The sequence below is a fragment of the Alternaria ventricosa genome (genome assembly GCF_023758065.1).
Source record: "Alternaria ventricosa strain BMP 2768 chromosome Unknown scaffold_13, whole genome shotgun sequence".
Lineage (NCBI taxonomy): Eukaryota > Fungi > Ascomycota > Dothideomycetes > Pleosporales > Pleosporaceae > Alternaria > Alternaria ventricosa.
The window spans coordinates 998,128-1,022,080 of NW_026055693.1; the positions used below are offsets into that span (position 1 = coordinate 998,128).

The following is a 23,953-nucleotide window of genomic DNA, read 5'->3' on the forward strand; positions in this document are numbered from 1 at the left end:
ATCTTATTCTTCGTGCTAACAGCTGGATAGATCATTGACAAGCCGAAGGACCACAACCAGACCCAGTTGGCGGAGCAGGTGGCCGCGCGCAAACCGGCTGGCTTTGGCAGTACACCGGAAGACATTGCGAGAGGTCATGGTACCCCGACCTTGACGTTGAGGGGAAAACAGCACGAAAACCCGCTCATGAGCAACCTTGTCGCCTAGAAGAACGACAGCAAGAAGTTTCTCCACGACCTCCTGCCAAAACGTCGGAGGTGAGACCGGTCAGAGTAAGACCTTGGATGGGGAGCTGGGGTAAAGTAGCCGCCACGAACAGCTCTCGAGGTATTTTGCTAACTTCTCACTAGTATGTATCCTCCTTGCTACGCTTTGGCCAAGGCGATTTCGAGACATCTCCATCTTCGTTTCTTGGATGTTTCGGTCAGACGCTTGGAGATTGGCATGTTTATTTCTTTCTTGTTTTGGAGGTCTACCACATGGTTGGCAATGCGTCGCTGGAAATCGTAGGCAGCCGTGGTTTGACTGTTCATATGGGCTTTTGAGTCTGTCGATCGTTGTCAGTCAGCATTCCGCAGGCTAGGCGATAATCAGGCCCTTTTTGACTCCATGGTTGATCCCGATGTTGCACCTGTGACTGCATCGCCACACCGGGTTCCTCTTATGACCGGGGCGTCTCTTAACGCGGGCGTCAAGGCCTGATCAACATTCTTTATGTGGGGTAAGTGATACTCGGTGTGATTAACGTGCTCCAGCCTCTTCGCGCCCTCATGTGAGCTTCAGCCTTAGCTGTGACTGTCATCTACTCATCGCGATAGCTTTGTCGGCCAAATCCGTGACCTCGTACACCAATACCAACATCACCGGATCACTCACCAAATAGACTAGTATGTAGTTGTGTAATTAACATAACAATTTCGCGTGGTCCGGGTACTGCCTTCAATGGCAGCCTCGGAGACAGCCTTGCCGTAAGCGCCACGGGTACCTAGGTACAAAGAGAACGAACAAGACACCAGCGGCACAGCCCTGGTACCGACCCAATGTATGAGCAATATCCTAGACTCAAGGAGTCGGTGTGTGAGCAATCGCGCGCGTGCGGTGAATAACATGAATTACCGCCATGCGAACCGTCAGCCGCCGTGTTGTGGCTGTGCCTCAGGCTGTGGATCCATCTAGGCGCCAAACATCCAGGCAGCGTCAATGAAGCGCAAATAAAGAGGACAAAGCTATGCGCATTGTGAAGTACCTGCCCCATCATTCCAGTCAGAGTTTCGTATCACAAACAACATCTGAGTCGATTGCGTTGCCAACAGCATCCGTGTGCGATTCCGTTTGCATCGTTCCACAACTGCCCCGAGACCCCAGACAAACCAGAGTCAAGGGTCCACGCTATGACATTGGCCCGGTATGACTAGACCCCACCAAGAACCATAAGAACCACAGAACTGACTTGCATTTCCAGCTTCCACACTTTCCATCAGCCTTCTTCATACACCCCTACAGCCCGAGCAGCTACTTTCCCTACCAATTCAGGAGTTTTCGCCGCCAAAAACCGACTGCAGCAGTTGACAAGCCATTTAACGAAGAGCTCAACCATGTCCAAGATGCCCGAGAAGTCCCAAGATAAGAACGAGACTACCAACAGCGAGTCGACTGAGGAAAACAAGCCTAAAGCGGCCAAGTCGTTCTTCATAATAAAAAGAGAGGATATTGGAAATGCCCAACTTGAACCGCTTCTCTCGAAGCCATTGCCAGTACGACACGAAAATTGGGTGCACTCTACCCCTAAGCTCTCGACTGAAGGTTTTAATGCCGTGGATCCGCCTCCATACCGAGAATTCAACGTCTTTACCGCTGGTAGTATAGAGATGGGTAACGCGGTCAATTGGCAGCCGCTCATGGCAGATCTACTTCGGGACTTACCCATCTGCGTGTGCGATCCACGACGACCAAACAATGATTGGAACCCAGCCATGGCTCGCGTTCCCGATAAAAATGGACTTACAGGAATGCAAGCACAAATCGATTGGGAACTGGACGCGCAAGACCGAGTAACCGTCATTTGCTTCTTCTTCGATGTCGACACCAACAGCCCAGTCTCTCTGCTCGAGTTGGGTCTGTTCGCTAAATCCGATAAGGTGGTGGTTTGCTGTGACGACCGGTACCATAAATGGGACAACGTTAAGGCAACATGTGAGAGATATGGGATCCCGTATGCCAAGACGTTTGAAGAGTTTGTGCCAATGGTCAGAAAGAAGTTGGAGGAGAAGGGCGTGCCAATGCCAACGACGACTTGATCGGAGATAACATTCATGTGCCCAAGCCGAAGGCGAAAGCCGCAGCTTGAGGCGGACAATGCTGCGTTGCAGAAGCAGGCCGATGAGCTCAAGACGATGCTGGCGACACAGTCGAAGATGTGATCAAAGTGAGCTGCATGGGCTCTGGTTTGACTGGCGTTGGTGGGGTTTCTGTCTTTTCAATAATAACCAGCGTGGGGGGATGTCTCAATTACTGGTACAGCCTTGCTTTGGCTGTATCACATGTCTCTCATTTATACATGTCTCTATACCCACTTTCTTACCCAATTGCTTTTGACCTTAACAGAATAGATGAATAAGCTGATGCCCCCTCCGGCTCAGGTCAAACTCTCCGCTTCAGTGGGTTGATGATTTCCCTCTATCTGCCGTTCCTAACTGACATATCACATCGCGGCATTTGTGTGGTGCTGGGCTTTTCGGAATACGTGCTCGTCAAAGCACCGTAATACTAACCGCATGTATGTGTCTTGCAGCAGGCTCGAAAGGAAGACTTAGACCACATTCCATCTTTGCTCTTTCCCAAGTCTCTTCTCGGTTCGGTATATGCCATGTTCCAGCGAATATGCCCTGACGATCTTTCCCACTACCTTTGGGTCATGGTTGTCAGATGCGCCGAATGTTAAGACCAGGCGTGGCAGATCTTCTTATGGCCTAGGCAGTCGAGTATCCACCATACGCAACCAACTCGCAGCCCTGCAGCCGTGAAAACAGTGTAAATATCACAGGGGCGGACAATCGACGTGATAGTCCGCTATCTCGATAACATCGCCGATACCATCGTGATACACCCTCCACACTGACTCTCATCATTGGATTATCCCACTCAATCACCCAACCTCAACCTCAAACCCAACTCTAACCCACAAACTACACCCCACACACCCAACCAACACCTCCTTCTCGCCCCTCCCCTCCGCATCCTCCAACTCCTCTTCTAAAATGCTAAACCCCCTATCTGCACCACACCGACACGCTCGCGTCCACGTCGTCTGCTCTTCTGCCCCTTCTCCTCCTCCTTGCGCACCCGTAGGAGAAGAAGGCACATCACCACCCTCCCACATCTCAAAATCCCCCAAATCAAGCAACTCAAGCCCCAGCACGAAATCACTCGACAACTGCACTTCCCCCCTCGCATTCTCCTTGCCCGCCGTCGTCGTGATCAGCCCATCGCCATGTCGCAGGAACCAATTATCGTATTCGGACTTTGAGGTTGCGTTTGCGAGGGTTGTGTAGGCTTCTTTGACGTCGTCGACTGTGTATGCGGGTGTCGTCTTCGTCTTCGTCTGCGTTGCGTTTGTGCTCGTGGTCGTGGCAGCGACGGCGCTCGCTTTATCTGGGTGCGCGGCTAGCAGGGCGAGTTTGTACGCTCGGCGGAGGTCTGCTGAGGTGGGTTGCTGTTTCGAGGTCCAGCCTGGCGCGGGCAGCTGCAGGATGTGGTAGTAGTCTTTGGTGTAGGCCATGGTTTTTTGACTTTGCGCGGCGGTTTGTGGTTTAAATGGGTCGTGCGGAAGCCAATAGCAAGGCTCTAGGAAACTAGAATTATTTGTAGGGAATTATGAGCGCCGCTCGCCCTTGAAGGGCTGGTTCGGAACTTTTGCCATACGCGACGCGACATGAGAAACGGAAAAGTTGGGCGGGGAGGTCGCCCGGCTCCAAGTGGTGGGGCGGTTCATCCCACGGGGTCTGACACATGGAAAAGGACCGATGAGAGTCCCGATCGACAACATATATGCACGTTGCAGTGAGTCAGAACGAATGCGCCTCAAGGCTTGAATGTCACGGCATAAGAGTGCAAGATTGAAGTAGCGATTCCTTTGGCTAGCTAAGAGTGCAGTATGATGACATTAAGCCCTCAAGAGCTTTGCGTACTGCTCTACCGGCCATCGAAACTGATGTCCTGACTCCCAGAATCACCAAGAGGATGTCAAACATCTCTGTCGGCATAGGATCGAGGTGTTTATGTGCTGCCAAAACGAAAACATGGGGGAATTGAGGGTAGCATCCGACGTACCGAACGCAGCCCTATCTCGCCGGTAGCAGCCCAAGACTCTCATGAGGAAGAGCTCAGAAACACTAGGGTCGTGTGCGGAACGCGACCCCAGCACACTGCGTGCTCGATGGGACAGCGCCGGCAATAGGAGAGTAAAGGGAAATACATTCAGTCATGGGGAATTCGACCGTACCGAACCGCTTGCTGCCAAAGCCAATTTTTGAAATCACACAGAACACGTACAACTCCGTAGGACACTCGCTGCCGGCCTCCTTCGTCTATTCGAGAACAGATGACGACGGCTGAGGATACACAAGGTCGAGAGAGGGAGAGTGTGCTTAAGCGGCGGGGGCAGGGGCGGCAGCAGGAGGCTGCTCCTCGGCCTTGGGCTCGGATGCAGCCGGTGCGTCCTCAGTGGTCTTGGCCTCCTCCTTGGGTGCGTCGGTGGTGGCAGCGGCCTCGCCCTCGTTGCCGTCTGATGACGTCCAGAGAGTGAGGTTGTCACGGAGGAGCTGCATGATGAGGGTGCTGTCGCGGTAGGACTCCTCGGACAGAGAGTCGAGCTCAGCGATGGCGTCGTCGAAGGCCTGCTTGGCAAGGTGGCAAGCACGGTCGGGTGAGTTCAAGATCTCGTAGTAGAAGACCGAGAAGTTCAGCGCAAGGCCGAGACGGATGGGGTGGGTGGGTGTGAGCTCAGTCTGGGCGACATCGGTGGCCGTCTGTGTTGCGGGATTAGATGGTTTCATATTACTGGGCAGCCATTGCGTCATACCTTGTAAGCCTCGTGTGCAGCGGTCGCAGCGACCTTGCGCTTCTCACCGGAAGCGAATTCGGCAAGGTAGCGGTGGTAGTCGCCCTTCCTGTGCCGATGTTAGCCCTGTTTGCAATGAAAACAGCGGAGGAAGCGGTGTGGACGCACATCTTGTGGTAGAAGACCTTGGACTCGCCAGACTCGGCCTTGGGGATAAGGGAGTCGTCGAGGACGTTGAGGACATCCTGGCAGACCTGCTCAAGCTCGGTCTCGATCTTCTGGCGGTAGTCGCGGATGGTGCCGACGTGCTTCTCAGAGCCCTTGGACTCCTCCTTCTGCTCGATGGACGAAATGATGCGCCACGACGCGCGTCGGGTGCCGACAACGTTCTTGTAGGCGACAGACAGAAGGTTGCGCTCGTCAACGGTGAGCTCACCGGCGACCTATGCTGCGTTAGCCGGGCGCTGATGGGAGCCTGCGCTGTGGCGGGCGCCTGCTCGTTTAGGAGCGGATGCGGTCGGGCATACCTTGGCGACTTCCTGCGAAACAATCAGCATGTGAGTTGGGGTGAGCAGCGACGGGCGAGCAAACTGACCTTCATGTATGTAACCATCTCTGCACGACTGTTAGCTTGCGCGGCCAGCGGTGGGAGCGCGCGGAGACTTACCATCGTAACGCTCAGCCTGTTCGCACAGCCGGGCGAGGAAAGTCTTGCTATTGCGACGTCAATTACAGGCGGGCGCCGTCTCGGGCAGCTGTCTCGTACCTCTCACGCTGGGGGAGGTTAGCCTGCGTTGCTTGCTTGGGGATTATCGGGGCTCAGAGGGGCATCCCGCCGGGGACAGTAGCGGGGGGATGGGGCAGAATCAGCACGACGTACCTCAGTCGCCATTGTGATGGTTTCTTTGGGGGGTGTTGTGGTAGTCGGGGGACTGTGGGGGGTGGTGCAGGTGCGTATGGAAGGATAGACGGTGGGCGGAGTTGTTGAGGTGTTTGTGTGGATCAACGGGCAGAAGAGGATCGAAGTTGTTTTGAGGAAGCGAGCGTCTGCCCTAAGAACGACCCGTGCACAGACTCTGAGCGAACAACACCACCTCGACTGCGCCTTCCCCCAATTGGCGCCTGGCCTGCCCTTCACATGATCTGCTGCCCCGTTTGCGCGCTGGCACACACCCTCTGCCATCTCCAAAGCCTCAGCATCCTCGCGCCCTATCGCCCTGCTGTTGCGCCGCCATGGCCGCCTATCTTGGTGCAAGCTGGCAATGAGGGGTACATGGGCACGTGAGCAGCTTCAGGGTCTGTCCTTTCACCGGCCCCTTCGACTTCAGGACTACCAGCGACTACCATGCGCCGGGCCTGGTTCGCGACACGTGCTATGGCACCCTCATTTTACTCCATACGCCTGTAACGTCGTCGAGCTGCCGTCGAGCCGTCACACCAGTCGGGCTCTGAAGCGCGGCCGCCAGCAGGAGGCTGATTCCTAGACTGCCGTCCCATGTCGAGGTGGGGGCCAATCAGTGCCGCTTGGAAACAGCTAGAAAACCTGGCCGCAAGCTGTTGCGCTGCGACGTCTCTGCGCCATGATTCGTGTGACGTTGCGGTGAAGTACCACGACCACGGCCAAATGCCAGAGCGTTAGCCTCCCGTGTCACATGTGGCTGATCTGAGGCGCCAGGCCGGCTAGGCGACCTGGCGTCTGTATCCACATGGCCTCATAGGCGGGCTGCAGCCCTCTCAATATCAGCGCGCAGCTCGTGAATTTGCCTGAATCCCAAGGCAGCCGTTTGTATTCAAAGCTCACGGACAACGTTGTTCCCGCGTGCTTGCATATGCACGCCACACTATCTTATCTAAAACCAACCATTGCCGTCTCGGCATCATCTCGTCGTGCACGGAGCCCTTGATCCGTTGCAGCCGTAAACTGCATTGACAGGCACTGTTGCACATATATGGCGCGGCGCAGAAACATGGCCGTGTGCACTTGCGCTCTGTGGCTTCTGAGGCTGTCCGCGTCTGACCCAACATGTCTTTCTGCAAGCAGTCGCATCGTGCCTCACATTAACAACCGCCAGACACCCAACATCAACGCCGCCGTACCCGTACACACACCCATGAGCCACTGCAGCGTTGAGAACTTGACCGCCTCGAGCCTCTCCCGCAGCTGCGCCGTCTCCTGCTCGATCCTCGTCTCGGTCTCCTTCAGCTTGAGCTCCTGCACGTTTGCCTCCTCCCTTATGCGTCCCTTCTCCAGGTTCAAGTCTAACCGTACCGACGCCTGTGTCCGTTGTATCTCGTCCCGTAAGCGCGAGTTCAGCTTTGCGAGCTCGTTGGTGAGGCGCTCGTGCGATGCGCGCGTCAGACTCGATTCAGTCGAGTCGGCCGTCATGAGTTCGGAGCGGAGTTTGGCAAAGTCGACTTTCTGCGTGTAGGTGGCTTTCTCCTGGTCTTCGCGGAGGACCATGGTGCGCGTGAGGTTTTGTATGCTGTACATGTCAATCGCAGATCTTGAGTAGTCGTGTCTAAACTGACCTCTCCTCAATCACATCGCTGAGAACCCTCATCATGCCCTCGGCTTGCTCTTCTGTGAACCCCTCCTCCTTCAGTCGCTGCACAAACTTGAGTGTGTCGAAGTGATGGTCCTTCGATTGCCGTGCAGTCGCGCTGAAGTTGCGCCGTAGCTCCAGAGCAGACGCATAGCCGCTTGCATATTGTGGTGATGTTTTTGGCCACTGGATTGTTGTTCGCGACGATGGCTTCGGAAAGGCAGCGCGACGTTCGGAAGCTACACTGCATCTATGCCGACTTTGTTCCAGTGCGCCCAGCGCAGCCGGCCGTGACACCCGCGCGGGCCATGATAGTTGCGGTAGGAGAAATCGCGGTATCGCCGTCGCCTGTGTCGCAGGAGCTGTCATTGTGTGGGTGGTGTAGTTTCTGTCCTGTCTCGCCGTCGAGAATTCAAAGGCCGCGGGTAGCCAAGCCCTGCACATGTCATTGCCGAATTCGGCAAACCATTCCACCTCCCAGCGCCGCAGAGTTGTCAGCGGAGGGGAATGTGTCAATCATATCATTATAGAAGCTCGATCGAGTGTCTTGAAAACATGCGTAGAAAGGCCTTTATTGTTGCTTGATATCATATTGAAGAGTTCGCCCAAACATACATCCCAGAAAGCATATACAACGCTTGCTATGCATTTCGCCTTTAGAACAGAAAAAAACACAGACATCGGCCATCCGTCTATCTACCATACTCCAGGCTGGGAACGATGACAGGCCCGTACTTCATCGGCGCACTGTATCCGCCATCGTTTTGTACCATGAAATCAACCGCCAAACTCAACTTGCCACTGCCATGTCCAGGGACAGCCTGACCAAACGTTCCATTGACGATCTCTGGATCGTAGGTGACACAAGCGACGTAGTTTCGTCGACCCATCAATCTCTTGTGTTCTCGTGGCTGTCCGTTCACGTCTTGTGTGAAAATCTCCATCATGTCTTCCTTCGTGTCGCTAGGTTGGTTATTGCTGCGGTGTCCGTTCTGTGGTACGTAGAGAGCACGGTTGTTGTGAAGGAGTCGTAGCACATAGCTTCCAGGCGGCCCATTTACCACTGACGATGAGATGATCTGGTACATTGTCTTGTGATCTTGGGGTCTCGATGGGTCATGGACGAGGCCAGCGCCGCAGCAGTCGACCGCTCCAGAGAAGAACGTCATTCGTAGCGACTTGTTGTGTGCAATGCCTTGGAGTGTCCGGATCAAGTAGGTTCGTTCGAGATCCTTCAATATGTTAGCAGATAGTCTGACGGTAGATGGGAATCACGAACCTTTGAGTCGTGCGTCCATTGGTCTCTCAGCTCATCAAGCAAATCGATCTCGCCAAAGGGACTCAGAACTCCGCTCATCAGACCTGACTTTCCAATAGCTTTCTTGACAGAGTTAAAGCCATCGCCGACCACACTCTTAGCACCGACGACACCTGCGACTCCAGCTGTCACCTTTCCAAGCATGTTGAATGTACCCGTGACAGCTTTCTTGCCAGTAGCCATGGAGTGAGCAAGATGCTCAACTGACTCCAGGCGAGGGTACACAATGGGAACAGGAACCATCCAGATGCAGTGCTGAACACTCGGCGGTAAAGTCGCGACCTTCGGGAAGATACCTTGATATGTCGGCCCTGCCATTACCTGATGCGGGTTGCGCTCAGAGCGACAATCGGGACCGACAACTGTAACGCATGGGCCCAGATACTTGATGAAGTGCCAGCCTGTGCCCGTGATGGTGAAAAGGTCCATGTCGTTGTTGACATTTCGGAGAATTTCTAGTGTTGTGTGGTGCTGGAAGAGCAGGTACATCTCGATACCCAATCTTCCAATGTTCTTGAACATGTTCGAGAACTGCATGTATTCAGGGTATGATCCGAAACCATCAAATCTGGGTAATGTTAGGTTTGCCTGCTGTTTCACACAGGGATTGAACTTACATGTCATGGTCATCGAGAGCAAGAATGTGAGGTATCTGTGCAAATGCCTCTCGCAAGTGTGGCTGATCGAAGTGACTTGTGTAGTAGTGGAAGTATGCATGACACACATCTTCTTCGTGCTTTGCGGTCCATGGCGCATTCTTTCGGGCCTCTTTACCACTTGTCGCGGTCCATTGCTTGAGTAATGGAAGTTCTTTCCATAGCCGGTCGGCGTAGATTTGACCACCCAATCCTAACTGTACGTGGAAACCACCACACTCCGCGTTCTTCTGTAGGATATCCTTCCACATCAGGCCTACACCACCAAGCCTCGCTCTCTCATTCGCGTTGACGTTCAGAGCGAAATCGTTGCCAGAGTGAGCAATAAACCGCCAGCTGGTCTCGTTTCGGCCTGCGACCAAAAACTCGAAGCGAGTGCAGCCAAGATGCGAGGTGATGGCATACGTCCATTTCGCAGCGTGCTCATCTTCCATCCTCAGATCAATGTCGTATCGGTAGAAAATCCATGTCTGGTGCGTGTAGATGGGATTGGCTTTCAGTTGCCGCGGATTTGGTGACAGATCTGCACTCTGATGAATGTGGATAGTCGGTGGATGAGGAGTGTTTGTGATGAGCAGTATTGAACCTAGCCACAGACCCCGCTCGATGTCCATGTTAGTGTATCTGAGATAAGGCCCAAAGTATACACCGTTGGTAGGAGCAACCTTGTATTGGTCTACACCAGCAACTGGAGGCGGTCCAGTGAAGCCAGTAGTGGTTGGCGTCGCAAGCGGCGCCATGCCAAAGTCTCCGGGGAACGTGGCCGTCTGTGGAGCAAAGCCAGGCGATGCGATGGGGGCCTTGCCAAACGATGGAGACGCCAGAGGACCGCCAACAAATGTGCCGGTAGGAGACATGGGCTCATTCAGGTTGAGAGGTGTCGGACCCTTGGGGAACTCCCACTGCGTAGACTGGGTTGGAAGATGGATGTAGTAATACTGGCCAGAACTAGGGTCCAGATGTGCTATCCAGCCTTCAGGGAGCGGTGGAGGAGAGGCCGGCCCCGGTCCTGGAGCTGGACTTGGTGTGTGCGCGGGTTGGGTGGTTTGTATTTGAGGAGGGAATTGGTTCTGCGTAGGGGTTGGTGCGATGACCGCCGCAGGTTGTGATGGTCCAGCTTGTGGACGCGGGTCATTTGCGAATGCCGGATGACCTTGGTTAGGATCTGAGAAACCAGCTCCTTGGGCTACTGGCTGCTGTCCCTTTTCGTTGGGATAGCTGTGGGCTTGACCTGTTGGCGGGGTTGTTATGCTCGAGTATGCTGGTGGTGGCTCTTCATTCAGGTTCATTCGTCCCATCTCGTGGTTCAGAGGGTGTTCTGGAGGTACGTTCACGTTGGTAGGAGGCGGCGAAAAGCGAGTGTTGGGTGCCTGCGGAAGAGGGCCTTGTGGAGGAGTGCTCGAAGGAGGCACTTGATCCATGCCCTGGTATACGGCCGGTGGCCCATGTGGATTGCCTCCAGGCTGCTCGGTCGGCGTCCATGGTCTCCTCGCCGGCTGTTGGCTCGGCTGTGGTGTTGAGAGACCTGGTCTAGGTTGCTGATTGGCATAAATCTGATTGCGCTGAGCAGCTGCCGCATTCTGGGCACTCTGCGCTTGGAGGTTGGTGAGTGTGGAGGTTCCTGCAATGCCAGCTGCGGCAAAGCGCGCTTCTATGCCACCGCCAGAGGGAGGGATGATGGGTGTCTCCGGGGGCGGAGGAGAGCCTCTCTGTGCCCTCACTGTTGACGTCGATGCGGTGGAGCTCATGCGGTTGACGTCCATGGGCGTAGGCACCTTGAGAACCGGCTCATTCTGGTTAGGGCCTGTGTATACGACTGGCGCAGCGGGAGCAGCCGGGGCCGCACTGGAGCCAGCAGCGGGCGGGGGAAAGTACTGCTGGTGGTACTCGGGGTATGGGTTGCTGGCGCCCACATCCTCGCTGCCCTTTCGCTGCGGTGCCTTCTGGAACAAGCCCTCCTTGTCGGGCGCCTCTGGACCTGGCGAGTCTGGGAGCGGCTTCGGGGCTGTCCCTCTGCGCTCCGCCAGTCTCGAGGGCTGGATGGAGCCGTCTGGATTCCGCGCGCCATAGCCGCTTATCGTGGGTCGGTTTGGGTCGTTGGCGTCGAAGCGGGCGCGCTGGCTGGGCGAGGTGGGACTCGGTCCTGTCGCATTGGAGCCTCTTCGCGGTCCGTCTGCGCCGTCAGGGGGTGTGGCTGTTCGCGCGCGGCGCTCCCTCTCGCTGAGCGGAGTGTATCTGCCGGTGCTGAGCGTGGGCGGGCGGTCGCTGTCGGGGTAGGGCAGAGGGGCGTTGGGCGGGCTGGTGGGCGGCGCGGGGAACGAGGGCATGGGAGGAGGGCGCGAGAAGGCGGGCTGGCTCGAGCTGCCGGCCGAGTCTGTTCGCGGCGGCGGGCTCTTGCCATCGCGGCCCTTCTGTATCCTCAGGGGCCCGACGGTGGGAATGATGGGCGTGTCCGGGTTGCTGTTGTTGTCGTATCGCAGGAACAGCTCCTCGTCCGGGCGGCCCTGCTTCCTGCCGTCCATGGTGGGCGAGTGCAGGATATGCGCTTCGGTGGTTGCAGCAGCGGTGCCTGGATCGCCGGCGATGGCAGGCGGCGACTTATTTTTGGCTACGGGTGCGGATAGCTCGACGTGCGCAGGGCAACACGGTGGTGTGGATGGCTGCGCGGGGTGGGGTAGTCGCTCGAGGCTCGATATGACGCTGCCGGGCGACGGGGTGCATCAACTGTACATGAACATGCCTCGCGCTGGGCCCTCAGGTTTTATGCAGTCTACGCGATGCTGCTGACTTACGTAGCCTTTCCTCCATGGCCCTCCAAGAGTTGGGCTGCAGCGGGTCTCGCCATACTGACCTCCTGGGCTGAGGAGGCCCTCTGACATGTGATTGGACTGCTCGACTTTACGCGCTGCGACCGAATTTGCGGCCGCTCCTGATCACACTTGGCGGCGCATACGAGCAGCATCCTGTACCTGGTGTGGCACACACTACCATCTGCTTCCAGCAAATCAAACCACTCATCCCTGAAGCCATCTGTGGCTGGTGACAACCACGATCTTCGACGCAAGACGGGCCGCGCAGTGCAGCGGGCCGACAACTTTGTGAGCATCCGCGAGCTTCGGCTTGTCAACACCAACGCGGCAAATCGGCCTCAAACATCCCAGTCATTAGTGCTAGTCGTGCAAGCGAATATGAAGAAATGTCAAGTGCGAATGGGAAGAGGAAACAAAACCTAGTAACAACACCAACACAAGGGATTAACGCTTTTCCAGCTGTGGTAACATACTGTATTTGAGAAGTTAAGAATACGAAACAACTACGAAATCTATCAAACTTTTAAGCAAGGAATTACCTCCATACGCGCTCCTTCTGTCTCTATTACGCGCATAAGTCCTTCTATACCGCACAACGCTCTCCTAGAATATTTACATATCCATAAGAGCCGCAGCACCAGACTCGCTGCACACGTAAACGACCTCGTGGCTGTCGCTGAAGCCGTTGAAGCGAGTAGCAGAGCACTTGGTGTACGCGCCCATCTCCTCAAAGTAGAGCCAGTCACCCACGTCGAGTAGCTCGGGGAAGGTGCACGACGACGAGATGACGTCGATGCCGTCGCATGTCGGACCCCAGATGGAGTACTCGACTTGAGACGGCGTGTCGTAGCCAGAGCGGCGGACGTCGTACAGAACATCGTTACCGTTCTTCAGTACACGCGGCACGGGGTGCTGGTGGTCGAAGATGATGCTCGAGAAGTTTCCGTAGACACCATCGTTGAGGTACAGCATGTACGACGTGGTGCCGAGAGTAGCATCGGCAACGGTGCGGCGAGCGATGACATGGCACGCGATGGTGAACGCTGTGGACACATAGTAGCGTCCCGGTTCCCCAATGACGCGGATGTGGGGTGGGAAGTACTCGTCCAAGGCAGTAGACAGCACTGCGGCCATGGGCTCGAAAGTGACATCGCCAGTAAAGCCGCCGCCGACGTCAAGGGTGTGCATGTTGAAGCCGAGCGCAGCCGCCTGGTCAAAGACGAAGCGGGCGTCCTGCACAGCCTTGATGAAAGCCTTGGGGTCGGAGGCGCCGGAGCCAACGTGGAACGCGACTCCAACGACGTTAAGCTCCAGCTTCTTCGCCAGCTCCAAGAGCTCTGCCGTGGTGTCCAAGGCGGCACCGAACTTCTGGCTGAGACGGCACAAGCTGGCCGAGTCATCAGTCAAGATGCGTAGGTACAGCTCGGCATCCGGGAAGAGCTGCTTGGTCTTGTAGAGCTCGTCGGCGTTGTCGAATGTCATCTGCTTGACTCCAGACTGAGCGGCGTAGCGCACGTAAGACTTGGTCTTGCAGGGCTGCGCGTAGATGATGCGAGACGGGTCGACGCCCAAGTTGAGCACAGTCTCAATCTCGTTCTTGGAGGCACAGTCGAAGCCGAGACCCAGTGCGGTCATGAGACGCAGCACTTGGGGGTCAGGGTTGCACTTGACGGCTGCGGCATGTTAGTGGCGAGTCTGCGTGGTATGGGGTGCGGTGACTTACCGTAGTGCGGCTTGACGCGGCCTAGGTTCTTCTTCCAGCGCAAATGCTGGCGGTAGACCTCGCCCAGGTCGGCGACGAAGAAGGCATCCTCCTCGCCGACGCTGCAGGTATCAGGATCAATAGCCTCGACACGGCTCTTGAGAGCGTGCGCAATCAACTGCTTGGATTTCCAGGCGCCATGATTGTCCACACTACCAGCGGAATAGTTGTTGAGTGACTGGATGTCTTTCAACGGGAATTGGTATTCTTCGGTAGTCGTGATAGCAGAAGGTGCCATGCCCTTGACGATGGGTCTGGATAGAGGGTTGGGTAATTAGGGTATTCGCCGGTCGGTGTGCCGCGTTAAGGTGGCTTGAAGGGTGCGAAGCCGAGGCTAGGTGTTGGGCGAGGTCTGGCCGCTTCCTCTGCGAGAGGAAGAACCGCTGATGGCGTCCTATGCGGCAGCTGAAGTTCGGGCTGCTCGAGTGTCTGGGTAGGAGACAAAAAGAAAAGGCGCTCGAGTTCGGTCTTAGATGGCGACAAGACGCGGAGGGGGGATGTTGTTGAAAACGTGAGGTGCTGGGCGCGCAGAGACAACTTGGGCGTTGAGCAGGAGCAGGGCCGAAGCCGTAGTGGGACGGGAGCCTTTGACGCGACCAAAGGCTGTCGGAAGGGGTTTGTGAGCTGCAGTGAAGGCGCAGACGGACGCTTTATAGGGCGCGGTGTCTGGTGAGCGGTGAATATGGGGAGCGGGTGAAGTGTAGGAGAAAGGGAGGCGATGGCGGGGAGCTGGAGTGACAATTTTCGCGCATTCGGTTGTGGTGCTGGAGTCTTGGACCGAACATTACTTAACATCCCTGCACCGTCCAGGACCTGCAGCCACTAGCATTTCATTCTGACATCACCGGGGCTCGTGCATGGAAGCCGACGGTGCCTGATCGGCTCGATGGCACGCATGCGAGGCTGAGCCACCGGGGGAGCTCGAAATCGCGCATGTCAGGTATGCCCGACGCGGCTTTTGGGCAACCGTCGCGCGCTCAACATGCCAAGGTCATTAAACGCGCATGGTACTTCTACCAACAGGGCACAGCAGTTGCGGTGAGTGCATGTGATCTTGATTTATTGATTGGTGGAGTCGTAGCTATATGCCGGCTCATGCAGTATATACTCAAACAGGAACAACGCCATACCCTTCCCTACCCAAATGCCGCTGTGTGAATGCAAAAGTCGCAACATATGAATGCTACTTGATTATGGTAAATAATAACCCCGCAAGCCAAAACCTACTCCCTTCTGAGACGCGCCGGATCACGATTGGTACCGGATCATGATGGGTACGTCCGACAGGTCCACGCCGTACTGGTGCTGGAAGGCCAGCGATTTCAGCGAGGCGTTGCTGTGGTGCGATCGCGTGCCGGCGCTGCCTCCGATGCCCGCCCCATGTTCGTAGTTGTACTCCAAACCCCCACTAAAGCGATCCCACCTGGAGATGTTGTTGGAACCCTTGACGTCTTTCCGAGGAGTCATCTCGAGGGGACTTTCGCATGGGCTTTCGACTGGGCTCGCATTGTTGGACGCGTCGTTTGGATCCGAGTACAGGTCCAGGTTGACATCTGAGTATAGACGGTCTCCTAGCGTCCTACGGCGCTGGTGCCAGATCTGTGACTGCCTTTGCGAAATCACACCTTGAGGGGGCTGTTGCGGGGCTGCGCCATATCTGATCACCGGAGGAGACCCTCTCGGACTGCGAGGCCTGGGGCCGGGAGCAGCCCTGGGTCCTTGAGGCTTACCAGCCTGTGGGACGCTAAGCCTGGCCGTGTTGATAGATGGTACAGGTGGGACGTCGACGCTTTGTGGGCGGAGTTTCGACGCTGTGGCCTCACCAGTCTCTTTCTTCAGGTTGTGAAGGCTCTTCCGGCGCTGTTGAGGTGGCATGTCCCGTCGAGTAACGGATAGGTCCCTGCTGTGTAGGCGGGCGAACTCTGCAGCAGATTTGCTGTCCATGGTCACCATTGACTTCGACCGAGGCAAAGAACCGCCTAGTTGATGTGGGTGGGTTGGAGAAACAACACGCTGTCTCGGGGTGTCGGACATGGCGATGTCGTACGGAGAGGTGCCGAGGGACGAGGTGATGGTACCAAGATGAACCACATCAAGTGCCGCCTGCTCAGGCTCTTGCTCGGTCTGACTGGGTGCAGGCGCAGACTTCCTTCGGAAGAAGGACAAGCTCCTACGACGACCGTGAGCAGGGGGTGTGGGTGCCCGCTCAGGCTCCAATTCAGCGAGTGGCTTGAACTCAGTCTGCTCCGGGGCAGAAGCCTCCATGGTAGAATCATCCGCAGAAACGTGCTCTTTCGTTGGGTAGGTGTGCGTCAAGCAATCCATTCCCGGGGAGCTCGACACGCGTCGCTCAAACTTGGTTCGCACCTTGTTTGGGACCTCAGGAATCGTTCCCTCTGGAATTGGCTGGCATGACTGAACAATAGGATGCTCAGCCTGGGACGGCCGCTTCTTGTGAAACCGCTTCTGCTGTTTCAACGTGGCACCGTCAAATGACGCCCTTGAATTGATGGATCGGGATGTTATTGGCGAATGCACACACTCATACGTCGATGATCTTGTAGAAGAGCTAGTAGACGGGACCGGACTGTCCAGCGCTGGCAGGTATCGCGCCTTCTGTACATTGACTGACAGCGATTGCTTGGATCTGCCACTCTCGGCTGAGCCATCCGAATCACTCGTGGTATTCGGCGACTCCACGAACTGACGGTTCTGTTTCACAAGAATTGAGCGGCGAGTCTCGCGTCTCTGGTTTACGTCAACCATTTGCGGAGAGTCGTTGCACCGATGACACAGAATGGTGGTGGCGTTTTCTGTCGGCTCTTGATCGACTATCCGTAAACTGCCAGCGGATGAGTAGCCAGAATCCGTCGTACGCGGTGCTGGCCGCTGAGAAGCTTTGCTCTTTGGCTTGTTGAAGGTGGGCGCGATCGATGGAGACGAAGGTGCTGATATTTCGATTTCAGGCGAAGGCTTGGGCTCCGGCAAGGTAGGAGAAGGCTCCGGCTGTTTGGACGGAGTCGTCTCCTCGGACGCAAGAAACGGGCTCAACGGGATATCGTCCTGATAGCTCTGGGCGAACTGCGCTGCGCTTTTCTTGCCCTGGGGCGTGAGGCGCAGAAATTTTGGCGATTCGGCTCCAGTGATGGGTTGCGGCTCAGATGTGTACGCCATCATGACGACCGGAGTCTCCAATTCGTAAGGCGTAGCCACTTCGTTTGCTTCCAACTCATACAATGAAGAAGTCGCTGGAACGGCGGCTGACTTGCTCCTTGTATGAGCTCGCCGGCGTGTTGACTTGACCGTCAACGGACTGGAAGCATACTCTGATGCTTCGAAATAGTCCTCGTCTTCAGTTTTGCGCAACTCTAAAGTCTCTGAGCTGGGGACAGGCGATGCCGCACCGTTGGTGACAACGAGGGTTCCTGGCTGTAGGTTCCCTAGATGCGCATAATCCAGGTCCGATGGGGTGTGGGCTCGCGTTGTATTGTTATCGCGAGGTTCATCAGACAGGCGAAGAGCTGCTTGAGGGCTCAAATGCGCCTTCGACTTTGACTTTGACTGCCACTTTGCTTCTTCCTCAGGGCTGAGCTTCGGCGCTTTCCATGAATTCCATGTCCTGCGCCGTCCCTCGATGGGAGAGTGCCGGGTGCCTACACCTGGTGTCTGAACCAGGGACTGACGGCGTGTGAGCGAGGAAGAAGATCGATCGACTAGCGAAGTTCTGCGGCTAGGAGGTGCCTCAGCTACCGGCTGGGGAGGCTCCTCTGGTGATTCGAGAACTTCTTGCAGCGCCGCAAGATCTTCCGGTGTACCATTCTTCTTGACTTGTTGTAAGAGCCGAATTGCCTCAGCAACATCCACGTGTGAGACAGACGCCAAGGACAGCTTGGAGTCAGCTAGGCCAGCAAGCTGAGCTGCCGAGCTGTGCTTGCTCCGGAAACATGACAAAGAATTGGTTCGGGAATTGGCTCTTGAGTTTGTTCGCGAGTTCGATCTCGAACCAACTGTCGATGCGCGACCACGCGTCTTTGTGACCTCCCCTAACCCATCATCCTCGTGTGTCCATGTGGTGGGGTCGAACTCGCTAGCGATAGGTGAGAGCAGTGCATCTTTGATTTGTTGGCGTCCTTCGGGGGTGAGGTCTGCCGATCTCGATGTTGTGGGTTGCGGGGAGTCGAGCTTCCCCGCCGCGCTCGCAGAGTTGGTGTTTGTCTTCGGTTTGGACAGTTTGTTGTGGTTCTCGGTACTGGGTTGGTTACCCATGTTGACGGTGGTAGTGGGGTTGGAGAGCGACGGCGCTCAAAACTATTGGCAATGATGCATCGGGATTGCAGTAGCTAAAGAGAGAGTTAATTGTAGTTCGTGAATGCCAGGCAGGATGGGAGGTTGACTGCGTACCCTTATAAGTCCTCGGAGCTGCAGCGTTATCAGTACGGAGGCTGGTATGCGAGCATGAAAGCGTAGTCCGGCGGTACACTAGAACTGGCGGACCAAGTGGAGGGATATTGAGGAACAATAAGTAATATGTCCCCGCGAGAACGGGCGTCTAGCGTTACCGGCTACAAGTGTCATGGACGCCAGGCATGGAACTACGAGCGGTGCACGTCGCAGGCAAAGACTGAGCTTGTCTACGTGACAACAAACTTGGAAGAAGGTCGATATGAAACCGGACAATGCAGGCTGCATCGAGGATGGGGAGTAATCTGCCAATCAAGATTGCTGCACGCACGAGCGCCGGAACCAATCAAGGCGGGGCGTCGTGATGCATGCGCAACGCGAAGGCTGGATCCCAGATGCTTTTTGCCGTATCGGTGAACTAACGGCTGATCGGACCTCTGCAAGCCTCAAACCATGGCAAAGTGGAAATTCCACATGCACAAGTCGTGCCATGGCTGTGAAAGATCCACACCAGGAAAAGCTAGGCGAGCTGGTTTGTTGTGGCCGTGCCGATATACGCGTCTCACAACATAAAGCGTGGCGGTGCTCCCAGCCAGCACAGTGGCTGGCCGTGTCGCCATCCCAGATGTCTTTTGCCGTAGTTCCCTGGTCTCCGCCTTGGTCCATGCATGCAGCGTGCATGAACAGTTCGCGCGGTACTCCTCGCTTTTCTTTTCCCTCAACTCTTGTAGCGGATACTTGAACCTGACGATCGCAGGTTCAGTAGACAGTGGGTTATCTCCGATCAGCAGTCCGTCTTTGTTTCCATGTCGCGTCGTGATTGTCCTAAGGTTCTGGCTACGCGCGTTATCATCTCCGCCACGTATTCGCAGGACACATAGTCACCGCTACTCCTGCGACCGTCCAAGAAATGACTGGCAGCAATTTCCAGGAATAAAGGACTGCAGTAAGTAAGCTGATCAGGTGGCAGATCCGACGCGCGACATACGCGACACAAATGCGCGCACCTACCCCGGGTTCTGGATAAAAGCCCGAATGCATCGACTGGTCTCGAAACCATATCGCAGGCTGATATGCACTTGCACCAGCAACAGGCCACACTGGAGTTCGGGAGTAGTTTTGTAAAACTATCAAGGCCGGAGCACTGAAGGCCTGGATGTCGCGCACCACTAGCAAGGCGCTCCACCTCACGACGGAGTGACAGCCATATCAGGCCGCGCAATACTGCCGAGCATCGTCAGTCACATGGACCTCACAGTGTCGGGTCTCTCGCTGCGACAACAGCCTGGTCCTCGGACGTATCATCGTAGTGCTGACGCTGAAACTCTGCGTTGCGTTTGAGCGAAATCGAGCTCTGCGACGCCTGGCCTCGAATCTCGATGGCAAGGTTGTTGAGGCAGAATCGATGCGCCAGCCGCACAAACATGGCGTTAGTCCTATCGCGACTCTGCAGCAGCCACACCCGCAGAGGCTCGTCGCCGCATCATCATCATCAGTAAGCCTTCCAAGGTCAACGTGAGATTTCGTCCGCAGGTGTTGGGAAGCATCCACGATCTTCACTCCGCGCAATCGAAGAGTCTGCGCCTTGCTGGTGACGTCCAGCACCGCGATCGAATCGGAGGCGGCGGGATCTTACGCAAGCCGGCTTAGTCGTGGAGCCGTGACATCATAGTCGCGTCCTAGCAACAACACCGCTTGTATGAGACTTTCATTGCGCCGCGGACTGTCCTGCCATGATATCTGCTTTTGGTCCCCTCTCATCTTCTTAGGCCTGCTCCCTGCTGCTGATCGCGTCCTCGTGTCTTTCCTGCTTCACTTCCGTCACTTCACCCTCTGGTCGCGTGCCGTGTTACCCTATCCGCACACTCCCGTCGCAGGCGCGTTGGATACCCCTTGGTGTCGCAACAGGACTCATCGCCGTTCTACACGCAAATCTCAGAAGACCATCGAGGGATATCAGCCAGCATGTTGGGGCTTTCGTATTGGGTTGTCCCCATCTTCTCCGCAGTAGTATGGACTGCTATGCTCATCACCATGTTGGTGTACTGGGCGGCCACCGGCAAACCGCACTATGTGACAATGAGCGAAGGGCAAAACATTCCTTACATTTCTGGTGAGTTATGCAATACGGGCTCTTGACAATCCACGCAATGCTAACGACATCCAGATATCGGTGCGGATTACCTCAAAGCCATGTTCATTGCCATGTCCGCCGTTACTGTCGTAACCTTCGATCTCGCCTTCATTTTCGAGCGCTGGTTGCGACACACCAACAAACTTGCGCCAAACACGTCTCACTGGCAGAAGATCTACTCAGGTTGCGCAACCGTCGCCGCCATAGTCGGTGCCGCCGGTCTGATCCTCCTCACTATCTTCGATTGCAAGAACCACAACAGACTGCACAACATCTTTCTTGGTGTATTCATTATCGGCTACATCGTCTCGGCAATCTTCATTTGCTGGGAGTACCAGCGCCTAGGCATACACTACCGCGAGCACTCCATCCTCCGAATCTCCTTCTGGATCAAGCTCTTCTTCATCATCACCGAAGTGTGCCTCGCCATCGCCTTTGCGGTATGCTCCAAGCAGCACATCTATAACGTGGCTGCTGTCCTCGAGTGGTGTGTATCCTTCATCTACTGCTTCTACGTCTTCAGCTTCTTCATCGACTTCCTACCTGCCACGCGCACCAAGAACCACCAGTCCAAGCAGACCGAGATGCAAGTCTTTGAGGAGAGCGGCGAGACCGGAAGAACCCACCCCCACCACCACATGGGCGATGGTGCTGCGGATAGCCAGCAATACTACCGGGGTAACTCGCAAATGGCCGTCCCGACAACCAATGGCTACGCCAACGGATACACCAACGGCAACTCCCTTACCAATAGCCAGGCTAACGGCTATGTCTCACACACCGGAAACGGTTACCCTATGCCTGCCCAGGACCCATCCCCATTGCCCTCGCGCAACTTTTAATTTCCTTATGTATACCCCGTTTTGTATATATCCATTTTGTTTGTTTTGAGCTTTTGGCATTCACATATACCACTGGCGTTTTGATCATCTGAGTTGCACCGCATAGTTACGATTTGGTGATGAGCACGCGTAAGAGTTATCTGGATGGCGAATGAATGTACTAGTAAATGATATCTAATATGGCACATAATGGAATGAGATGATACCACAACGAATGTTGCTACTATAATGAGTCCTGGGATTGTAGCAACTCATGAACCAGTCAAATTGTTCACGACATAACATGTCATGCTTGAGAAGTACACCTAGATTGCGATTGTATACCGTGTTACCCATCCGTTTTGAAATCGCATTTCTGCACAATCACATCCGACAAAGCAATATTGGATTACACTCCATTGAACACGGAAGGTGAGCAGGCGAATTAATGTAGAAGTGATCGAAAATATCTCCACAACTGCTTCAAGCTTCAGATGTTCAAAGGTCTTTACTCTGTGTTGAGAAGTGGAGACGGGAAATGATCATGTCAGTGAATATTGAAACAGCTTTACTTGAATTATTTTATTTCGGGGCATATGAGACATGAAGGATACTACATCGTGTCAGAGATAACCCGAATCAACCCTAGGGGTTCGCAATTTGGTTTTATTGACACTGCGTGATGTCTTGAATAAGTGGTAAAAACAGAATAATTTTCACGAAACTGAATCGGTCAAAATCCATATCTTCACGAAAGGTTCTGTAATCCATTCCATTTGCACGATAGCATGATCATGTATGCGTCTATCAAGACTTCTGGTAAGAAGGCAGCAAATGTAGTGTAGTAAAGTGAGACCGCGAATGATATATTTGCGTCATGAAGATGCCCGTTCATGCCTATGCTATGCCCGTGAGATGCCAATCGAAAACGCCAGATACATGCAGCTCCATACTGTCTGATACCGCCATGCCCGACTCATGTAAACACTACTTGTAGTTCCTATCATCCCTACGCCTCTTCTCATACCTCTCCTCATCCTCATACTCCCTATGTCGCCTCCGTTTCCTGCGATCGTCTGAGTCACGACTGCGACTACGGTCCCTCCTATCGCTCTTCCGCTTCGAGTCTCGACTCCGGCTACGATACCGATCGCGGCGCTTTTCCTTTCGGTCGTCGGGGCTGCGACTACGTTCTCTTCGCTTCTCGCGCCTGCGCTCGCTATCGTAGTCGTCGTCTCGGGTTCGCTCTCTCCGCTTGTCTCGGCGGCGGTCGCTGTCGTAGTAGTCGTCCTTGTCTCTTCGGCGGTCTTTGTCTTTCCTCCGTTCGCTGTCATAGTCGTCGTCGCGTCGGCGGTCGCGGTCGCGGTCATCTCGTTTTTCTTTCCGCTTCTCGCGCCTTCGCTCGTCGTCTTCGCTGTCGTCGTCGTATTTGCTCTTGCTTCGTAACGGCTTCTCGTCTGGCATCAAGCTCTGAGCCTCCAGTTTGGCCTTGAGCTCTTCTTCTGTGATCATCTCACCAGTAACCTTGTTCCGCAGCGTAACGGGGTTGTAGCTCTGCGCGACCTTCTTCCCTTTGCCTTTGCCACCACCCCATTCACCTAGCTCAACGCCTATTGCAGCGTCTTCTTTTGCGCCTATGCCAAGTAGCGCCGGTCGCCGTTTGACTTCTTTCGGCTTCGCGGCAGGACCGTTCTTGCCTATTGCATCGCCGTCCTTCCAACCCATACCACGTAGCAGCGCCGCGCCAAAGCCTTCAATCGGAGTAGCTTCGTATGCTTCGAGGGTGGGAGCGTCGGGCGCATTGTTGAGATCGTTCAGGAGTGCGTCCTCTTCTGACTGTACAGGAATTACGAGTTCGTTGTCCGTGGATTTGCCGCTGATCAGCGCGTCGAGCGCTTTCTTCTCGAGCCGCTGCTCCTCCGTAAGATTGTCCTGCTCCACCTCCATCGGTTCCGGAGCTTCAGCTTCCGCAGCCCCGTCTTCTTGCGCTTCGTCTTTCTTGATGATCGTCAGGCCATATTGTACCTTCGGCTCCTCCATCTTGCTCTCATCGATCGTGGCATTCTGCGCCTGCTGATGGGGTGCTTTCGCGAGTTGTTTTCGCCGTGCCTCTGCGCGCCAATCGCGGTTGGGTAAAGCTGGAATGATGCGCGGTCCCTCTTTCTCTTTCTTCCCGTTGGCATCGACCGCGCCGCCCTCTGCTGCGTCCCATCCCGTAATCTCTTGCTGCGTATTCGAATCGTCTGGTTCGTCGTCACCGAGCAAAAGCTTGGTCTTTTTGGTGTCTTTCTGTGCGGGGGAAGATTTCAGCCCTGGCTTCGTCTTCAGTGCCCCGAGCGACATCTTGAAGCCGCCCGGCTTGGGAGCGGCCATGGCGAAGTATTCTGCGTGGAAGCGCGTGCGCGATGCTTTGTGTTGTACTGTCGCAACCGCTAGAGAAGGACGTGTA

General features: G+C 55.3%; 7 protein-coding genes across 7 annotated transcripts; 1 reads left to right on the plus strand and 6 right to left on the minus strand.

Moving 5' to 3' along the window:
- Positions 1 to 4,646: 4,646 nt before the first annotated feature.
- On the minus strand, positions 4,647 to 5,951 carry J4E93_007561 (uncharacterized protein; the record flags this gene model as incomplete). The annotated part of the gene is made up of 8 exons (XM_049345467.1): positions 4,647 to 5,027; positions 5,081 to 5,168; positions 5,228 to 5,502; positions 5,587 to 5,598; positions 5,655 to 5,674; positions 5,727 to 5,773; positions 5,826 to 5,833; positions 5,940 to 5,951. The coding sequence occupies 8 exons, from the start codon at positions 5,949 to 5,951 to the stop codon at positions 4,647 to 4,649; spliced, it is 843 nt and encodes a 280-aa protein (XP_049197697.1).
- A 1,161-nt stretch (positions 5,952 to 7,112) lies between these two features.
- J4E93_007562 (uncharacterized protein) lies at positions 7,113 to 7,971 on the minus strand (the record flags this gene model as incomplete). The annotated part of the gene is made up of 2 exons (XM_049345468.1): positions 7,113 to 7,542; positions 7,589 to 7,971. 2 exons carry the CDS (start codon positions 7,969 to 7,971, stop codon positions 7,113 to 7,115), a joined length of 813 nt encoding a protein of 270 aa, XP_049197698.1.
- A 323-nt stretch (positions 7,972 to 8,294) lies between these two features.
- On the minus strand, positions 8,295 to 12,098 carry J4E93_007563 (uncharacterized protein; the record flags this gene model as incomplete). Its single annotated transcript, XM_049345469.1, has 3 exons — positions 8,295 to 8,834; positions 8,882 to 9,488; positions 9,538 to 12,098. The coding sequence occupies 3 exons, from the start codon at positions 12,096 to 12,098 to the stop codon at positions 8,295 to 8,297; spliced, it is 3,708 nt and encodes a 1,235-aa protein (XP_049197699.1).
- A 900-nt stretch (positions 12,099 to 12,998) lies between these two features.
- SPE1 (Ornithine decarboxylase) lies at positions 12,999 to 14,386 on the minus strand (the record flags this gene model as incomplete). The annotated part of the gene is made up of 2 exons (XM_049345470.1): positions 12,999 to 14,059; positions 14,110 to 14,386. 2 exons carry the CDS (start codon positions 14,384 to 14,386, stop codon positions 12,999 to 13,001), a joined length of 1,338 nt encoding a protein of 445 aa, XP_049197700.1.
- A 1,010-nt stretch (positions 14,387 to 15,396) lies between these two features.
- On the minus strand, positions 15,397 to 18,414 carry J4E93_007565 (uncharacterized protein; the record flags this gene model as incomplete). Its single annotated transcript, XM_049345471.1, has 1 exon — positions 15,397 to 18,414. The coding sequence occupies one exon, from the start codon at positions 18,412 to 18,414 to the stop codon at positions 15,397 to 15,399; it is 3,018 nt and encodes a 1,005-aa protein (XP_049197701.1).
- A 2,100-nt stretch (positions 18,415 to 20,514) lies between these two features.
- Positions 20,515 to 21,525, plus strand: J4E93_007566 (uncharacterized protein; the record flags this gene model as incomplete). Its single annotated transcript, XM_049345472.1, has 2 exons — positions 20,515 to 20,662; positions 20,717 to 21,525. 2 exons carry the CDS (start codon positions 20,515 to 20,517, stop codon positions 21,523 to 21,525), a joined length of 957 nt encoding a protein of 318 aa, XP_049197702.1.
- Positions 21,526 to 22,491: 966 nt separating this feature from the next.
- On the minus strand, positions 22,492 to 23,877 carry J4E93_007567 (uncharacterized protein; the record flags this gene model as incomplete). Its single annotated transcript, XM_049345473.1, has 1 exon — positions 22,492 to 23,877. The coding sequence occupies one exon, from the start codon at positions 23,875 to 23,877 to the stop codon at positions 22,492 to 22,494; it is 1,386 nt and encodes a 461-aa protein (XP_049197703.1).
- Positions 23,878 to 23,953: the final 76 nt, after the last annotated feature.